This window comes from Symphodus melops, assembly GCF_947650265.1.
Source record: "Symphodus melops genome assembly, chromosome: 16".
In the NCBI taxonomy this organism is placed as follows: Eukaryota; Metazoa; Chordata; class Actinopteri; order Labriformes; family Labridae; genus Symphodus; species Symphodus melops.
The window spans coordinates 12,910,536-12,928,526 of NC_136706.1; the positions used below are offsets into that span (position 1 = coordinate 12,910,536).

The window sequence follows — 17,991 nt, forward strand, 5'->3', positions numbered from 1 at the left end:
CTGCATATTTATTGTTTTAGTCAAGAGGACGGCTTATCTCCTCTTCATTCTTTACTCCACTAACTGTCCCAAACTTCAGTATCTCGCCCGAGCAGGTGTGGGAGGGCAGACGTTTCTCTGAGCCTGGTGTTGGGATAAGCTTCAACGTGTCAGCACTAATTTTAAACCAAACCTCGCTTCCCATCATTTCATTATCTCCCGCCCCTCCCAAAGCGAAGACACCTGATAGTGTGCAAATGGAAAAGTGTAATAAATGTTCCTCCTCTCTACTTTCCTTTCTGTTTTTTCAACTATTGATCGTCTTCAGTCATGAACTCTTTACCGCCTTTCTTTCCACCTTTTTCTTCCCAGTCTCATTTGCCCCATTTTTTTTTTTTTAATATCCTCTCTCCTTTCCTCTTTTATGTCTTCCCCTCCTTCTATGACTTCTTATGCTAAAACCCTGTCTTTATTTTATTTTACAAGGTTAGACGTGGGGTTATTGAATTGATGCGATTGAAGTCACGGCACACATTCATTTCCTTTTCTGTCATCCGTGGTCATAACTTACCCCTTGAGCAGTCATTCCATTTATGCTAATGCTATCATATGATGTACGCCTTTCTTTACCCAGATGCTCTTTTAGTGCCAGAAAAAAGCATACATATGTAACACATGTGACCCGAGCAGTGATGTATAACCTGACCTTGGAAGATTAAGTGTTATGTTCAATCCACTTTCCAGATTTAGACCGAACCACAGGTGAACAGAGCTGTCGGGAGTCCATTCGATTCATGCTGATACTTGTTACTTAAAAACATACGGCTGCACGGGGTTTTGTAACGACACAAATGAGTCTGCTAAGAAAGGATTTTTTTCCCAGCTTTTTAGTAACAAGTCAATGAACATATGATTACTTGATCAACATTTTTTTACTAATTAACTCAGGGCTTTCTAATTGATTAATAGAAATTAATCGCATTTTAAGTGCATCACAGTATTTGCCCTAAAAAGCAACACTTTTCAATTTTGGTGGATGGATGAATTCAATGCATGCAATTTGACTTGCTTCTCAGTTTCATAAAGCTGTTGGAGCTCGTTTGAATCAGTTTTTTTCTGCACAGCAGTTGGAAAGTTGGATCACATCATCTTTAGCACATTTTCTAACCCCTCATCTTCTACCACTAATAGTGCTCTACAGCCCAGAATCAATTTAGCGAGTGAATTTGTACGTTTATCAGATGTTGAATTACCAATATTGGTCCTGAAGACAGTCATGTGGTCGAGTTTAGGTAAACGCTTCTTGTTTGTACTTGTGGCAAAGCTAGCGAAAAACTAACGTGAAGCTAGCGTGTAGCAATCAGGCACAATCATTTTGTTTTTAGTTCCACACTGAGGTTTTTTTCAATGAACATAAATGACTGGAAACATTCGTGATGGAGTATTCAAAGACCAAGACAGGTATCGAGACCACTTTTTTAAAGGTCGCAGTTTCGTCTTGGTATCGAAAGCATTTGTACTCGGTCTTGTCTCGGACTGGGCAGACTCGACTGGACCACCATTCACAGGCTGTTTGCCGCATCTTTACTGTGATTCCTAATTTTTTTCCTTTCATTGATATGTACGGTCTTCATCTTGACTCTGTCTCGACCCCTGAATGTCTTGACCCAGTCTTGGTCTCGCTTAGTGAAGTCTCGACTACAGCTCTAATATAAATTTTTTTTTTTAAAAGTCCACGGATAACCTGAAGGAATATTATGAGATAAGAAAAGCAAACGCGTTCATATTGTCCATCAACCGGATGAGAAAACCGTTTCCTCAGGATCTCTATGGAGACAATTTGAGCAAAAAAATTCAAATGCTTCTCTTGTTATCCAACATGGGCTCTTTAATATTTACATTTATCGACATGGAATCTTAAATGAAGAAATCTTTAACCTCTCTTCAAGGCTTGTGTAACACCTGTAAGTATTGATTGCCAGCAGATTTAAAAACAGTAGATCAACACATTGAGGTATTTAGTTGATGTTCCTTATGCAGAATACGTTGGACTGGTGTCTTATTGTTGATGCATTGTTGTTTTTCTTCAGTTTGAATCATAAATAGGGTCCAGAAAGCAGATGTGTCCGTCTAAACTCTTATCATGACTGATTTGTTTGCCCTCTTTCAGATCCAAGAAGCCCTTTCTCTTCTATGTGACCCCACACCCCCTCAAGTGTCCTCTGCACCACCTGCGCATCCTCAGGATCAAAGATCCACCACGGAGAACCAAGGAGGCCATCGCAGCAGGGAAGCGCCGTCGCCCCCCTCCTCGTCCTCTTACACTACCTCCAGAGGAACAGCGAGAGACCGAGACCGAGAGAGAGACAAAGATAGAAACAGAGATCGAGACAGAGACAGAGACACGGACAGGAGCAAAGGGCGGGACAAAGACAAGAAGAAGAAAAAACATAAGAGAAGGTCGAGATCTAGGTCGCGGTCGAAGAGCAAACATTCCCTTCCCAGTGCCTACAGGAGATCCCGCAGGTCTCGGTAAGACACCAAGCTCAATGACTTATGTTTTTCCGTCCTCCCTGTTTGTCTTTGCTAGCTTACATTTTCCGATTCAGCAGGAGAAATGAGGCTTTAGCCGTGACTGTGCTCAGTGTCTCTAATTCCGATCTTTATCACCCTCTGACGCTGCTCTCCACGGATCCTAAACCTGTGAAGGAATACTTGAATGTCCTCCTGTTGTTTCAGGCGAAGCTGTGCTTCATGCTGTTATGACACTGAATTGGTGCTGATAGGAGTAAAGCACTCACCTCATTATATGCTGAACTATAATTGTGGTTTAAGGTAAAACTCTTCCACAGATGAGTCAAGAAGTGAAGTTATCGTGTAATTCAAAGGTCTCGTCTCTGAATTGAAAGCATTTGTCACTCGGGTCTCGATTCGGCCTCAGACTGGACAGATAATGGATTTTAAATCAAGACCAACACTGACGGGCGATTTTTCCACGTCATCCCTCTGATTAGAAGGAAAACGCCCCTCCATAAACCAACAAATGACTTCAGTTCATTAGTAGATTGATTCCCTCCCTCAGCCAGCCAGTGCTACAGTCTAAATCAGGGACACGCCCCCCCGTAGACAATAGAAGGAGAGGCACCAACACAAATCTTAACCTGTCACAAGCACCATTCACGACACTACCTGACGAACACACAGCTGATTATTTCACATCCTCACCCACAGAATGAGCAGGCTCGCGTATCTGCACACACATCATAAGCAATCCGTACACATGTAGTTGGAGAAGCAGCTTCTGAGCACATTCTCGCCATATAGCAGCCTCTTGTTAGCAAGTGTGAAGTCACAGAAAGATACAGACACGCGTGCTTGGAAGCAGAAGATTGAAGACGAATACGTTGATAAAAAAAAAAAAAAGAAAGAAAGAAAGAAAAGGTGATCAGAAAATAACAGCTTTGTTTGTGCCATTTCTCCGTTAACTGTATCGATCAGGCAGCTCTGTGTGGCCTCTCCAGCACAGGCTGACATTATCTCCACATGCCTGTCCCTTCTGGCTTTTTTTTTTTTTTTTTTTTTTCAGGTTCTTTTCTCCGTTTCTCTAACGCTGCCTGTTTCAAGTCTTTTAAACATCATCCAACACAGCCCCGTGTGGGACAATGAATTCAGCCATGCGCCCTTTTATAGAACGAAACAATGTGAGGAGTGAATGAATATCTTATATGATCCATGAATATTTCATACTGTTTTCTTTTCTGGCGCCTTTGAAAAAAAATAAATAAATAAATAAATATTTACATATTCAGAGTTCATGTGATGTAATGCTTAAAAGAGTAATTCACAGAATTACACTTTTTTTTTTCTTGCTGCTGTAGTTAAATGTGCTTTAAAAGTGACTTCCTGTAAATTCTGACACATTGAGGTCGTTAAATACGCAGATAGAATCTCTACAATATTGCAAAAGCCTCATTGAATATTCCTGCTCTTGGGTTCCTTTTAAGGACCATCCTGATTGCTCGCCTCATTTCTGTCTCTTGCACATTACCTCCGTCATTGTCTTATCAGCCTCCTCTCTTGTTCTTCATTTTAAATTCATCAGCTCATCTGCCAAGCTCCATTTTTCTGTAATTTAATGGCTCCCCCCCCTCTCCATCTTGCACTGTCTTTGTCCTTCTGTCTGCCCAGATCCCGCTCGCACTCCCCGGGGAGAAGGGACAGAAGGGGCCCCTCGTCGGAGAGGAGACGTGACGAGAGAGAGAGGGAGCGCTATCATCCCAGCGGCAGCTCCAGTCGTCCCCGGGGGCATTCGAGATCCAGGTAAAAAACCTGACGGCAGGTGTTTTTGTCGGTCTGTGGCGAGAGGAGTCACGAGTCCCCCATCTTAACGGATGCTTGTGTTCTGCCGCTGAAAACATCCATTATTAAAGCTGTCAGGGCAGAGAGTGGCACCAACACTGCCACGACAAGGTGCTCAGTCCCACATTTTAATCCACTCTTCAATGAAGCATCGATTTTTAATCAGATGAAGTTTGGCGTTTATCTACCAAAACGCCGAGCAGTATTTAAGGTTGTGTACAAAGCAGCCTGTAAATCGAGCTGTATCCAATCTGATGACATAGAAAGACATCAAATGACCACTCGAGAAACTGTGACAGACCGGCTTCTTTCTGCATAAATATTAAGTAGAGCTCATCACGAAATATTCCACAGCCGTCGATATGTTGCATCATCTGCGGAGCGACTGGCGAAATGGAAAAACTCTTCCCACGGTGCACTTCTTGTTTTCTCTCCCAGGTCCCCTCCAGGTAAAAAGAGGAGCGCCTTGTCTTCTTCAGGTCACATGCAAACTGCAGCTTCCTCTTTGTCCCCTTACTCCTCACCAGGCAGACTTTTGTCCCAGTCAGCTAGTCCAGCCTCCAGCCTAGGACTCTCCAGGTAACCTCTCCACAAGCCTGTCAGTCAGTAAGCCATTTGGATTGCCTTAAGAGACAATGGATCCACTTTAGAGGCAACAGGGAGTTGGCAGGTTTTGCCTTTGAAGCTAAAGAGTCGCCGCTTGCACAATTTACACACTTGTAGATTCTACATTTGTTTCATTTCAAACCTTTATTTATTCTGGAAAAGGACACTTGAGGTTTCCTTCATTACTAATGCCGTCGAGATTACAAGCACAGTAAAACAAGTAAAAAAAAAAAAAAACACAATCAATTATTAAAAACAGCTACAATTGGAGACACAGTGGCTTGAAATCAAATTCCTGAACTCTGGAAGAGAGTGAAGAACTCTGATCCGACTGAGTTTTGGGGCATCAAAAGAAAATTGCACTTTCACAGAGTTCAGTAAAATCTCGAGGGACTTTCAGAACGAGCCAATCAAATCGAACGAGTCCTGTATGTTCCCGAATTCCACTCCAACAGGTGTGTCGTGTAGGGTGGACGTTTTCCAGTAAGTGCCTTGAAAATGTACGTGACTTTTTTTCAAGTTTGCTGGTGGAAATAATGAAGTCGGCCAAACTGGCAAATTAATCCAAAGGATGAGGCGAACAGCTTGATCAGGAAGCCCAAGCTTAAAAAGAAAAGAAAAAAAAAACCTGCCATAAACAAGAAGTTATTAAACACCACGTCTGAAATCAGGTTTGAGGGGAAAAAGGGTTCTAAAATATAAAGGTGTGATGACAATCTCAAAAACGTAACTACTGGACGATTGGGCATACTTGGCAGTTAATCATTGTACATGATGTGAAATTTCTCAACGCATAATTTATCCCTCCTCATTTCCAAGTTTTGCTCGTTTCAGCCATCTGTGGCAGTTGCATCCAAAAGACACCACAAGATCAACGCAGCAAATGCTGGCTGTAAGAAACTGCACCGGGGTACAACAAAGCCTCCGCTGTGGTGTCGACGGAATTGTAAATCCAGTATGGATGGAGGAGACTTTACTGCTTTAAGTCTGAAGAGCTTGAGATACGACGTATTAGAGTAATCATCTTTCTCAAGCACTGAAGGCACGAATAATATTGTGGGAGGGAAAAGAGCCGCTTCTGTTTCGGAGGTCATGGAGTTGATGGTGCACTTTATGAAATACTTCCAGCGAAGGAACAAACTCAAGCTGCATACATTATGGTAAAACTGCACAACACACAACAATGCATAAAACCACTGTACTGCTGGAACTGACAACAACAGACAAATATGGGAACATACAATGGTTAAAAAAATAAATCTACATTCCCCCACAGAGAAATCGCTACCTGTTGAACTCGACTACGAAACCTTTTTTATTTGATATATTTTGTGTCGATTTTGAGACAGCCTGTACACTTGTGACGTTATGGGTAAGGGCTGAAATAGTGTAGTGAAGAACATAAAAACGTACGCAGAGGGGACTGACACGCCGGTTCGCGAGCTTTGTCCTTTGCATTGCTCCGAGTCATCCACTGCACGGAAATGTCAGCGCTAATCTATGCAGCGCTCAAATCTTTCCACATATTGAAGCAATTACCTTCCCGTCGAGCAGCCGTGTCTGATGTTGGATTCAAAAGGTTTATCAGTGAAATCAATTTGCACCTGCTTAAATATCACTGACATGCATTATTAGTTGATAGAGCACAGGCCAGCCCATAACTGGAACTAGTGCGTCAACAGGAGACAACATAGAATGAAAAGATTATCCCTCTCTGCATAACCGTTCAATTACAATATATTCCTTACATAGATTGAGGAAATGTTTTCACCCCTCAGTATATAACCGGTGAAGCTGATGCAAGATTAACATTTGTAATCAGTCACTATCCCATCCTGAGAAGTAACACTTCATGTCCTGCAGTCACACTTCTCATTATCTGCTGAGAGGACAAGGTTTCTAAGCGTACACCAGATTCTAAACACACGACTTATTATATGACATCCTAACCTACAGGATGTCTATAGAAGACTATTTGATCAGTATAACATCCATATATCAGACATAATAGGTAGAAATTAAAACTAAACACAACCAAATTAAAGCATATACAGGAACACATAAAAACCTCCCCTGGCGGTGCCTTGTATCTACAAAGAGAGCCAGACTATGTAACTGTGATGTCAATAGAGGTGGCAGTTTCGTGGTAATTTTTGATGGGATGCAAGGCGGATTAGATAAGACACAAACAATAAGATCAAAATACAGCCATCCTGTGGTAAGTGACAATCATATAATGACATTAACTTCCTTCCACCCCCGTCAGACTTTATTACTCTTATACTTGTTTTTAGACCATTGTCAACTTCTACTCTGGCCAGTTAACTTCCATTCACATGAAATTAACCTCACTGCTTTTGTAAGCACCACCTTAAGTAGTTATGAAGTGACTTATGTCAAAGTTTGAGGTGAAGATGTTCAAAGGATTGTTTTTCAACGAAAATATCAGTGTTTTGAAGGATCAGTGTTTTATCCCAGCCTACTTGTTAAAGGTCACATATTCCGCAAACACCTTTGACCATCTTTATCAAACACTAATGTGTCCTTAGTTTGTCTACAAACCTCCCAGTTATGAGAGAAGTCCATCCTCTCCATGTTTCGCCTACGCCACTTTTCAAAAAATGTGAGCTCAAACAGTCAGTTTGTAGATGTTCCTCTTCATGACATCACAAAGGGCAGTAAACGCTCCCCCAGGTGGGTGACACTCCCACAGCTAGGTGTTTGTTTTGCCCTCTGAGTCTGCCTTCTTAACGTAAACAGTCGAGCTTAGAGCAAGAAAGCCAGCGCCACCAAAACCCTTCCAGGGAGGGGCGTGGTCAAACACAACTCATTTACATTTAAAGCTACAGACACACAAACAGCCTATTCTGATCAGGGCTGAAATGAAGGGGTTCATAGACGTGCTAAAATACAAGATCAAAGTGGCTTTCATAACATAAACAACATAACACAAATGTAACATAAAAGACACTTCACAGGCATGTTTGTGGGGAGCTCTGACACTTATTTAAACTGGTTGAAAAAGGAGAATATGTAACCTTTGATATTTCTTAAATTTATAATGTGCAAACATGGAGGCTCATTATTTTATACAGGAAAAACGTGTTCAAAACCATCAACATCCAGTTTTTCTTTCTCCAATAGGGATGGCTCCTTTAAGAAAAAACACGAACCATTCCAGAGCTTTTGTACTGTTGAACTCTGTGCATCATAGAGCTGCATTGTTATGCGAGTGAACAGAAGTAAAACATTTGAATGACATGACTCAGATACCCACATTACTAACTTTTCTTCATGTCGGCTCAAACCATGAAAACCACAGAGCATCATCAGCAGTCTTGTCTGCAGTTTCGTGTCATCTGTTGTGTTCATTCAACTTGACAGGCATGGGGTTTTTTTGTTGTTTTAAAAAAAAAATCCCCTGATAAATTATGAAGTGTTCAACAGCAGAGAGATTAAAGGCTTTAGACGGAGCCATGGAGCAGAATTTGAGGCCCGTGTTTTTGGCACTTCTCCTGTTTGTCTACGTGATTACATACTTGGCTGCGTTTGACATTGTTGACATGGAGGTTAGTCTTCGCAGGTCACATGGCGTTCTCTCTCTCACCTCACTGTCTTCTCTCTCTGCTCTCCCTTCTTTACGCCTCTCCACGCCTCTTAAAGTTTGAGCATCGCAGAAGACGTCATGAATATTGTATAGCCTCTACTGTTAACATGATTGGTTTTCTCTCCCTCTCTCCCTCGTTCTTTTGTTTTGCCTCCACTCCCCCCCCCCACACCCATCTCTTCTCTCTACAGGGGAGGTTCCCAAGAGAAAGACAAGGCAGTGTCCTCATCCATAGTATCCTCGGTTCAGTCTAAAATAACTCAGGTATTGTTCTTTGCTTTTATCTTAAGTATGGCGTATACTGACCTTTATAGCCTGATAGACAAGAATAGAGTGTTCTTTGTTTCCATCCGACAAAGTGGAGTGACGCAAAGTGCTGTACTTTTTACAGATACAAATATAACATCGGCTTTATGTAAGACATTCAAAAAAACCTTTTGTTAAAAGTCTAAAGTGAAGCACTCAGTACGCCCATTGTGTTTTGTTGAGTAACATCTTGGTATTCCTGGTGTGTGTATACATGTATGTATGTACAGTGTGTGTGTGTGTGTGTGTGTATATATATACTTTTTTTTTTCATTATATTACACTATTTTTCTCTTTCACCAGAACGTAAATGCAACAAGAAATATCAGTCTCCAGAGTGTGAAGCGGTGATACGCGTACACGCACGGTTGATAACTACATTTGAGGGATCAACGCAATACATGTGTATATCTACTGTATCTATCGCTCCAATATAGATCCAAGAAATGTAGATCGGTGTCAGATCTGTGCTATCCTTGATATCAATATTGGTCCCCAAAAAAATCCCATATTGGTCCGGTACTAGTTTTAATTCCCTAATAAAGTTCTTACCAGAATCTGCAGGGATCTCTTGCTTTCAAGCTCTCTGACCCTATACTTCACTCCTATTGGTTATTCTTTAAATCATCAGGCAAGCACAGATTTGATCAACACGGAAAATTCATTTTCATCACAGCATTTCGCTGACATACGCAGTTTCTGTCATAGAGTTTGAAAAGGACCTAAAGAAGAACTTAGAGTTAGTGAAGGTTGAACATTTATTGGACATAAACAAGCGGTGAAGGCTTGTCATGGTAACGGCCTAATCACATGCAGGCGCACGTACCTGATAACAGGAAGGGAAGAGGACACTGGACATAATTTATTAAAAAAAAAAATACAATGTTCTGGCTATTTTTCTTACCTTGGGGACGAAATTGCTGAAAACCGATGTTCAGGTTAATATGTAACACACAAACATACACCTTTTTTCCTACTTTTTCCTCTTTCATCCATCGCTGTCAATCAATACCGTGACGTCGTGTTTATTTGTTGACTTTCAGCCGCTTTGGAAACATGGAGAAACCTCCCCTGAGACGAACTTCAAGACGAGTTAGCTTGAGTTGTCTAAAAAGTTGAAATCAATCCTTCAGATGAAAGATATTTCCTGACGTTCATTTGCTTCAATTAAACGTGCTCTGACAAGTTGAACCCTCGATCACCATCTTTCATTTCTGTTTTTTTCCTGAAATATCATCGAATTTCTACTTGTCACTGCGTTTCATGAGGCGATCAAATGCGTCAGTCTGCTTCTTGTAGCATACAGCTAAATGTGTAACGGTGAGTGTTTTAATGTTAATAAGAGTACTTCACATTGAGCGTATACAAATGTGGTGTAGGAGAGGTTACACCTCCAAGAAGTAAAGAAAAAAAAAAAGAGTTGCACTGAATCTAGAGAGGCTGCAGTGTAGGCTAAAATGCAATAAGCATCGGGACTAAAGCTAATGGAGGTCAATAGAATGGGAATGTAGAGGCAACCCGAAGCTAACTCGCACGGAATTTGCAGCAAGTTGTCACTTCTGTCGGGTGAGAGAGTGACGGAGCGCGTGTGATCGGCGTTCACTCAGCAGATAATGCCACAGACGCAACACATTTTCTCATCTCTTCATTTCCTTCTTTTGTCTTTCCTGTTTCTCGTCATGTCGAACAGAGCCGCACATTTCTCGCCTCCTGTCTTGATCTCGAAAAAACCCGGCAGAAGACGGCTCGTGAAAACATGCTGGCTTGCTGGCTGGCTGTTGCAGCATGAACAGATTCAAAGAGCACTAACTACTTATACCCCATCTGTAATGTTCTACAAACACATCCTGAATAATTCAGCACATCCTCATCTGCTTAATAGTCTCGTCCTCCCTGAGGGTGCCTGCTCGCTGTTTGCCTGCATCCGTCTCATTTTCCTCCTGCTTGTCATCGTTTCTCCGTCTGTAGTCACCTTCTCCTCTGCTCCACATCTATGTGATGGACACACCTTAAGAGTAACCTCTAGGTTTGTGCTCAGTCTTTTTTATTTAAATGTCTTTATGGTTTATTTTTTAATGAATGGAATTCGTACGTGTATGGAGGAAAGCGTGTATATGACAGCCAGATTGTAAACATATTAACTTTCAGATGAAATTGGCATCTTAGAAATTCCTGGCTGCAAACGGACTCCCGCGTCTGAGTCCGTAGGCAAACAGTGACATCACTGACACCAGCAGGCCGCCCGGGCTCCTCATCCTAACCGCCGCCGACAGGCAGGTCTCGTGTCCTGGATGACGATACAGGGGGGGAGATGAAGGCGGGATGCACGACCATTCAAAAAAAAATACTACCAGATTTGTAATGATACAAAGCTTAATGCAAATAGGTGAATTATCCCTTTAAGTGTTGTTCCAGCATGAACACAATATTCAGATTACAAGCTGCTGCAGTACACTTTGCCCGAATCTGAAGAGTTAAAGCTGCTCGGAATATTCATGCTGACGCCTGTTGCTTCTTACCTCAGGCGTTTGACATCCAAACGTGCACTCCACAAGTTCTGTTCAAGTCCAGCACACGTCCTTAAACTTGGGCCTCCCCCTAAGATTAACAACATACTAAAAAGAGTCCAATTATAGGAGCCTCTGCGGGTAAAATGGACCTCTTTAGATCTTAATAATCCACTGCTGAGTCAGTGCTGCGATAACAGAGCAGTGGGAAGGATTCTTACTGAGCACATGAGCAATACTTAGTCCTAATGTTTTTAGTGCTCAGCTCCTCGTTCGTTCTTAAATGGAAGTTTTGGTTGTGAGTTTGCGGCACCTTTGTCAGTGTAATGTCACCGAGGGCTGTGCTAAAAAAAAAAAAAAAAAAAATATTACAATATATCATCATGTGTTGCTTGCATAGACATCTATCGCTGTATAGATGTTATAGAATGTTCAGCCTGACTCGCACGCTCTGATTTCTCCCCGATCGTATAAAAGCTCACGCTGTTTGCGACGCTCGACCAGACTTTGTAATTGAGGTGCTCCCAATGTACGACCTGATTGTCGGGTCGAGACACTGTGCGAGTGAAAATCAGAACGGAGAGTTGACGGCCGTTATTGAAGCTTCTTCTGAAAACTCCAACGGACTTCGGCCGACGGTAGTTTGGTGAAAGCGAAAGAAGCGGAAGCTGTCGTCGATAGGAAAGTTGAGACGGTCAGATACGGATACGACGTAAAATAAAGTGCTGCACTGATGATCGGTGCTTTGTACGTGTATATGGATTCAGACGAGGACTGCAGATGTGTGCGTTTTGCAGAGAGAATCAGAGGTTAACTTGAATATATGATTCTATTGTAGTCGCCTAAGACTTCTGCCAGACGCATTCATGAGGTCATTGTCAAGATTTTGTACTAAATCCAGGCTTCCCCAACCATCACAGAGCAGATCAGGGACATCAAGATTTGATCTTCATGCCACCCACACTACAAGATAATCTGCGCTTTATAATCAGTTCCGAGCAGCCAGGAGTCGGGAGCGACCCGGTGATTGTCGGGAAGGAGGAATGGGAATCACAAATGAAGCCTGATTATCCACCAGGCTTAAATGGCTGCACAGCTGTGAGGACGGTTTTCAAAGACGCTCGCCCCCACGGTTCAGTTCACGACGACACAGCTCACAGCTCTGGGATTCAAATATTTGAATGTGTTTCTTGAACCTTTGAGGACCTGAATCCCAAGAGTTTTTTGAAGTTGTAGGACGTGGTCATTATCCAAAAGGATTGTCCATCGCCGATATCGTATCGTGGGGTTTGGGGGAAATAGCCATCCATACCACACAGCCCATAATGTCAACACAGATGTACAGATACACCTGTGATCATCTTCATACTTTCATTTGAAAGGCAGTCCAGAATTCCACTGTGTGGTCAGTGTGGTAACTTTCCACCAAGTTGATTAAAAAATACGTAGTTTCTTTGTCCTCACATGCTGTATAAAACCAAACAGTGTTTGATATTTGGATTCTCAAGGGTTTAGAAAGGAACAGCCTTTCTGAGTGATTTGATATGACAGCTCCCTCCCTCTGAGGTTCCAGCTTTTTAATTTGTCTCATCTGTCAGGAGAACTCAGGGGGGGGGGGGGGGGGATTTGTCCATGCGTGTATGAATCACTCCTGGGTAGAAAATGAACACTTTCAATTCAGCATAACCAGTATCTGCCCTGTGCTCAGCAATGTATCCATTATGACATAACGAGGGGAAGGATTGGTTCCCGTCTCTTTTTGTGCTTCTAAAATTGACAGTTATTTTCCATCCTTGACTTATTGATTGTTAAAAAGAAAAAAGGAGTCGACAGCCATCGTGACATCACCTCCTAGTTGGGGGGAACTTCCTTTTTTTTAAGCCACAAACACTGAGTTGTCAAAGATGTCCAAGTCTTTGCTCAAGGCACATTCATCATGTGGCTGATTTAAAAGTAACAGACAGCTTTTCCCAAAGAATGAGAATTCTATTTGTGGTGGAATCTGATGAGGGTTTTTTTTTTTTTTGTTTGTTTTTTTGTATATTTAATGGACTTTCAAAGAAAGAAAGAGAAGAAGAATCTAAGAGCGCGTGTGACACTTTAACAAACTGCCTGCACACTATTCTGGGAGGAGAGTGAGTGTACAGAGCAGTCTGGGGAAATAAACCATCGAGAGCGGGCTGTAAACATGTGGACTCCAGCTGGAAGGTTGGGCATTTTCACTCGAGGCTCGACGGGGGATTTGACTGGCTTTTGGAGTAAGCCTCAAGTGGCCACATGAGAAACTGCACACACCAGTGTTGGTTTTAGAAGTCAGTCCGGGTTTTTCTATTGTTTATATCCTGACGACAGAGCAGATTAGCTGGAGAAAAATCAGGATGTGGTTTCAAATTTGGGACAGATTTACTTCTCAATGCTTACAATACTATTCATTTATTGGAATCCTTCTGCTTTTAATCGAGCATGAAAGATTTTACGATGACTTGAAGGCAGAAAGCTCGAACCTTTGTATTAAAAAAATGAAGGAATATTAACACGAGCAGTGGATTTGAACACATGAGAATATTTTTCTGTTAAGAGCAAAGATTCTCTGTTCAGAGAAACTCTACAGGAACATGAGGACTCGCACCAACAAAGTCAAGGACGAGCGCAGACGATAGATTCGAGCGAACCCTGAGCTCAAAGTATTTGATGACAATGGAGAGGTTACAGGGTGAGAACTAAAAGCTACAGTAAATGAAAAGAAAGCTGAATGTTTTATTTCCAGGAAGGAGATTTTCACACATGAACTCAAACAGACATTTTTCTACTTCCAGACACTTGTTCATTCTCCATTTTAAAGTGTTTCAACTAAATTCTTGGGAGGTGTTTTTTTTTTTTTTTTTTTTTTTTTAACCTGAAACTCAACTCCTCCTTTCTGTCTTCTCAGGATCTGATGGCCAAAGTACGAGCCATGCTGGCCACCTCCAAAACCTTCCAACCTCCCAACTCCTAAAGAGGCCAAGCCTTCTTTTCTTCAAGCCACATCAGCCTCAGCCAATCAGCAGGCAGCGTTTTCTGATTTCCTGAAGGCTCGATTTGCCCGGACCTGTTTTATCAGTGTTTGTCAAGAGTGTGTATCTCATCTCCGTTTGAGGATCGCAGATTCCATTGGGCAAGATTATGATTTCTGCACCTTTTTTGTGAGAGTGATGTAAAAGCTTTGGTTGAGTTTGAATATCTTGATTCACACTTGACGTGAGAAAACAGCTGAAACGCAGTGTGTTTTTTTTAGTTGACATGTCTTGTTTTAGGGAGAATCAAATGTGGAAGTGATCCCTGACTTATTTCATCCCATTTTTAAAACACAAGGCTGACACATTCTGACAGTCGCTCTTTGCAGCATTACCTGAAGCTGCAGGAGGTCTGTATTTGCTCCTTCTATGAAGGGTTGTGCTGTCATTTCAGTTTCAGTTTCTGTACAATATCCCCTCCACTCTTCCCTCTCTGTCTCTCTGTAGTTTTTTTTTTTTTTTTCCCCCAGGACCTCACCAGTCTATTTGAGAAGCTGTTTGATTGTCTTCTCCTTTCAGCTCTATTATGTGGCCTTCTATTACTTTTTTTGGTTCGAAATGTAATGAATTCAAAGAAGAACTTTGTTATCCAAACTGTCAATAAAGTGTCATTTATGAATTACCTCTGTTTTTATTCCTTTGTTTTTATGACTTCCATCATGTCGAACAGGACTCCAAATCTCAGCAGCCTCATCCCAGCACTCGTCTTCACCTTTCTCCATTCTGCATCCACTGATAACATAGTAGAAACTTTCACCTCCATTTGCTGGACTAACTTTATTTTCCCAGCCAGCATTGCTGATAAACCCGACAGATATGACTGTTTTAGACTGAAATCCTGTGGGTGTCATCTGCTGCTGAGGAGACCCTCGTCACTCAGCAGACGGATAAACCAGGGTGTAGAAAATGTTAGTAGACTCCTGCCTGAATACCTCAGGCAGAGTACTTCTTCATATGGGATTAAATGTTCAGAAAGATAACCTTTTTATGGCCTTGGAGAGTCGTTAAGTTACTGAACATCTATTTTTAAAACCCGCAACAATGAACTGACACTTTGGCAGAGGAGATGCCTGACTTGTTCTTAACAAACCGATGCGGTTCTGATTCTAGTGATGGAAGGTACACAGAGCATTCCTACATCCAACCATTTTCCAATTCCTGTTCCTCTACATGTTCTAAAAGAGTTATCTTTTCTAGTTTAGCTGGGGTTACATCCAATATCCTGTCACCCTTTTCATTCCCTAATAAGTAAAACGCATCATCTTAGATGGTTGTTTTGCTTCAATATAAATAACCACTCAACTTTTGTCCATTTTCACCACATGCGTTGTTCAAAAGATGTATTTGTTGTTGTTGCGGTGGATGAAGTCAGAATTCAGGGAGAGAGAGAATAGAGAACAACATTCGTGAAAGGATTTATAGGACGGATCCAAACCCGGGCCGCCCACCGAGAGGGCGATAGCCTCCATACATGAGGCGTGCGCACCAACCAATAGGCTGCCTGCGCCTCAACCACCATGTCCATTATTAACTATGGCCTTGTCCACACGTAGCCAGGTTTTTGTAAAAACGAATATCGTGCCCCCTCCGTCGTACACACGACCTCGTTTTTAGAAAAAACTTCATCCCCACGTAACCGCAGAAGTGCGTTTTTAAGCACATTCATACTCTTTCCGAATGTAAGAACGTATTTTGTCGCAGGCAGTGACGTTTTGAAACGCAAAACCCCGCTCATTGACGTCCACATGCAAACGCATAAACGGAGAATTCGCCAATCTTCACTTTGGTCGGAGGTTTTTTAAAAAGTTTCGTATTTGATGCCGTAAATCTGTGTTTTCATGTGGACGAGAGGCCAAAACGTAGAAAAAATATCTTTGTTTTGTGAGATACCTGGCTACGTGTGGATGGGGGCGTAAGAGTCCCTCTAATTTCTTATGAGTTAAACATGTCCGCAGAAATGAAATACCAACTGAGGATTTACACACATCTCTCCAATGAGTGTGCACAAAGTAGAATGTCCACATTTTACTTTTATTTTAATATCCTCCTCCTTCGTTGCTTTCTTCATCAATAGGCTCTTTTTCTTCTGTTTCAGTAGGTCCACACTCCCAGCACTTGTTTCACAGTGAGTCAAACTGTAAAATGAAGCTCACTGACTTGTACCTGAGGCATGCAGAACCGCTTGGTGAAGGCCAGGAACCAATCTGCTTATGCTGTCATAATTACAATCTACAATCAGCAGTTGCCGCATGAAGATAAGTTGAATCATAAAACCTGTCTAATGCTGATTGCTAATTCCCAGAACAAGAAATTGATTTGTGGCACATAGACTGGAGGCCAATTACATGTAACATACAGAGCGTGGAAGACAATTCCACATGACACCACTCTGATCATCATAAAAAGCTAATAATAATTCTACAGATGACTGGCAATGACTTCCAGTTGTCTGACATCATCGTGTGGAAAAAAAAAAAGAAAATCCTCAGTCTAGGAAGTGTTTTATTCATGGCAGATCACGAAAGAGTGAGTGCAAGTCTTCACCTCAAAAGAGCTTGACTATCTCAGAGCCTCTCTTTACATATGAGCTGACAGTTAAAACGGACAAGAAGGGACACCGACCACTCATCCTACCCTCAACACCTTTTGAAAATGCAACATCAGAAGCATCCTGGGTTTTTTTTTTTTTTTTACTGAAACGACTCCTTTTACAACAGCAAAAGTCACTTCTCCTTTTCACCATCAGAGAAACTCTGCAGGAACATAAGGGCTCGCACCAACAAAGTCAGGAAAGTTGCTGAAAGCCTCGGGCGAGAGCTGAATAATCCGTCCCTACTGAGAAACATAAACAGCTGACACAAACAGTCGGGCTGCTGATGTTTCCTTTTTTCTACATTATTATGTTCTTACACTGTATTAATGTGTTGTCAGTAACCTACTTAGTAAGCTAGAATTTCATAGTTAAATGTTGCAGAAGGTCGCACAGTTCACTGAACACACAGCCTACCAGAAGCCTCAAGTCGTCTCTCTTTTATCAGCTGGATTAAAACACAGGCTATCAGTATTTTCAAGCCAGATGAAAAGTTGTTTGTCCTCAAGGTTAAAATAGCAAACCAGGAGACATTTTAAATTGTGACTGGAACACTATTTTAACTAAATTGCTTCAGACCTGACCAATAACTACCTCTTTATCTTTTCTGAACAAACCTCCTTCAAACGCCTACTGTTCCAAAAACCTTCAAAAAGTAGTTTTCCAGCAAGTTAGACACCTAAACTGTTTCCCTGGCGTTTAACCCCCCAAACCCAAGACTTCAGCCAGAAACAGTTTCTGCCTGAATTTCAGTCTGCTGGATCTGATTTGAGTTCAGTGATGTCCAAATAGTCCAAGACAGAGTGAAAAATTGGGTCGGATTGGATTTTTGATTCACCCTGAGTGTTGGGCTTCTTTATCTCCATGAGCAAGAGCAGCAGCTGGGGAAAAACAAGTGAACCCAAGTTTGAAAAAAATGAAGAATTGAAGTCGCTTGGGACGAGGTCGGGGAGGTGTTGATTCACATCGATCAAGTTTATAGCT

General features: G+C 41.9%; 1 protein-coding gene across 5 annotated transcripts in view; it reads left to right on the forward strand.

Moving 5' to 3' along the window:
• The window catches only part of sfswap (splicing factor SWAP), a 56,339-nt gene extending 41,300 nt beyond the window's left edge, over positions 1-15,039 (forward strand). For 4 of the 5 annotated variants that reach the window (XM_079364260.1, XM_079364261.1, XM_079364263.1 and 1 more), the window contains 5 exons: positions 2,150-2,511; positions 4,168-4,299; positions 4,777-4,917; positions 8,743-8,815; positions 14,294-15,039. In XM_079364260.1, the coding sequence (XP_079220386.1) occupies positions 2,150-2,511; positions 4,168-4,299; positions 4,777-4,917; positions 8,743-8,815; positions 14,294-14,359 (774 nt within the window). In that variant the 3' untranslated portion in view covers positions 14,360-15,039. The remainder of the gene's footprint in view (positions 1-2,149; positions 2,512-4,167; positions 4,300-4,776; positions 4,918-8,742; positions 8,816-14,293) is intronic. The other variant, XM_079364262.1, reaches the window with a different exon arrangement.
• Positions 15,040-17,991: the final 2,952 nt, after the last annotated feature.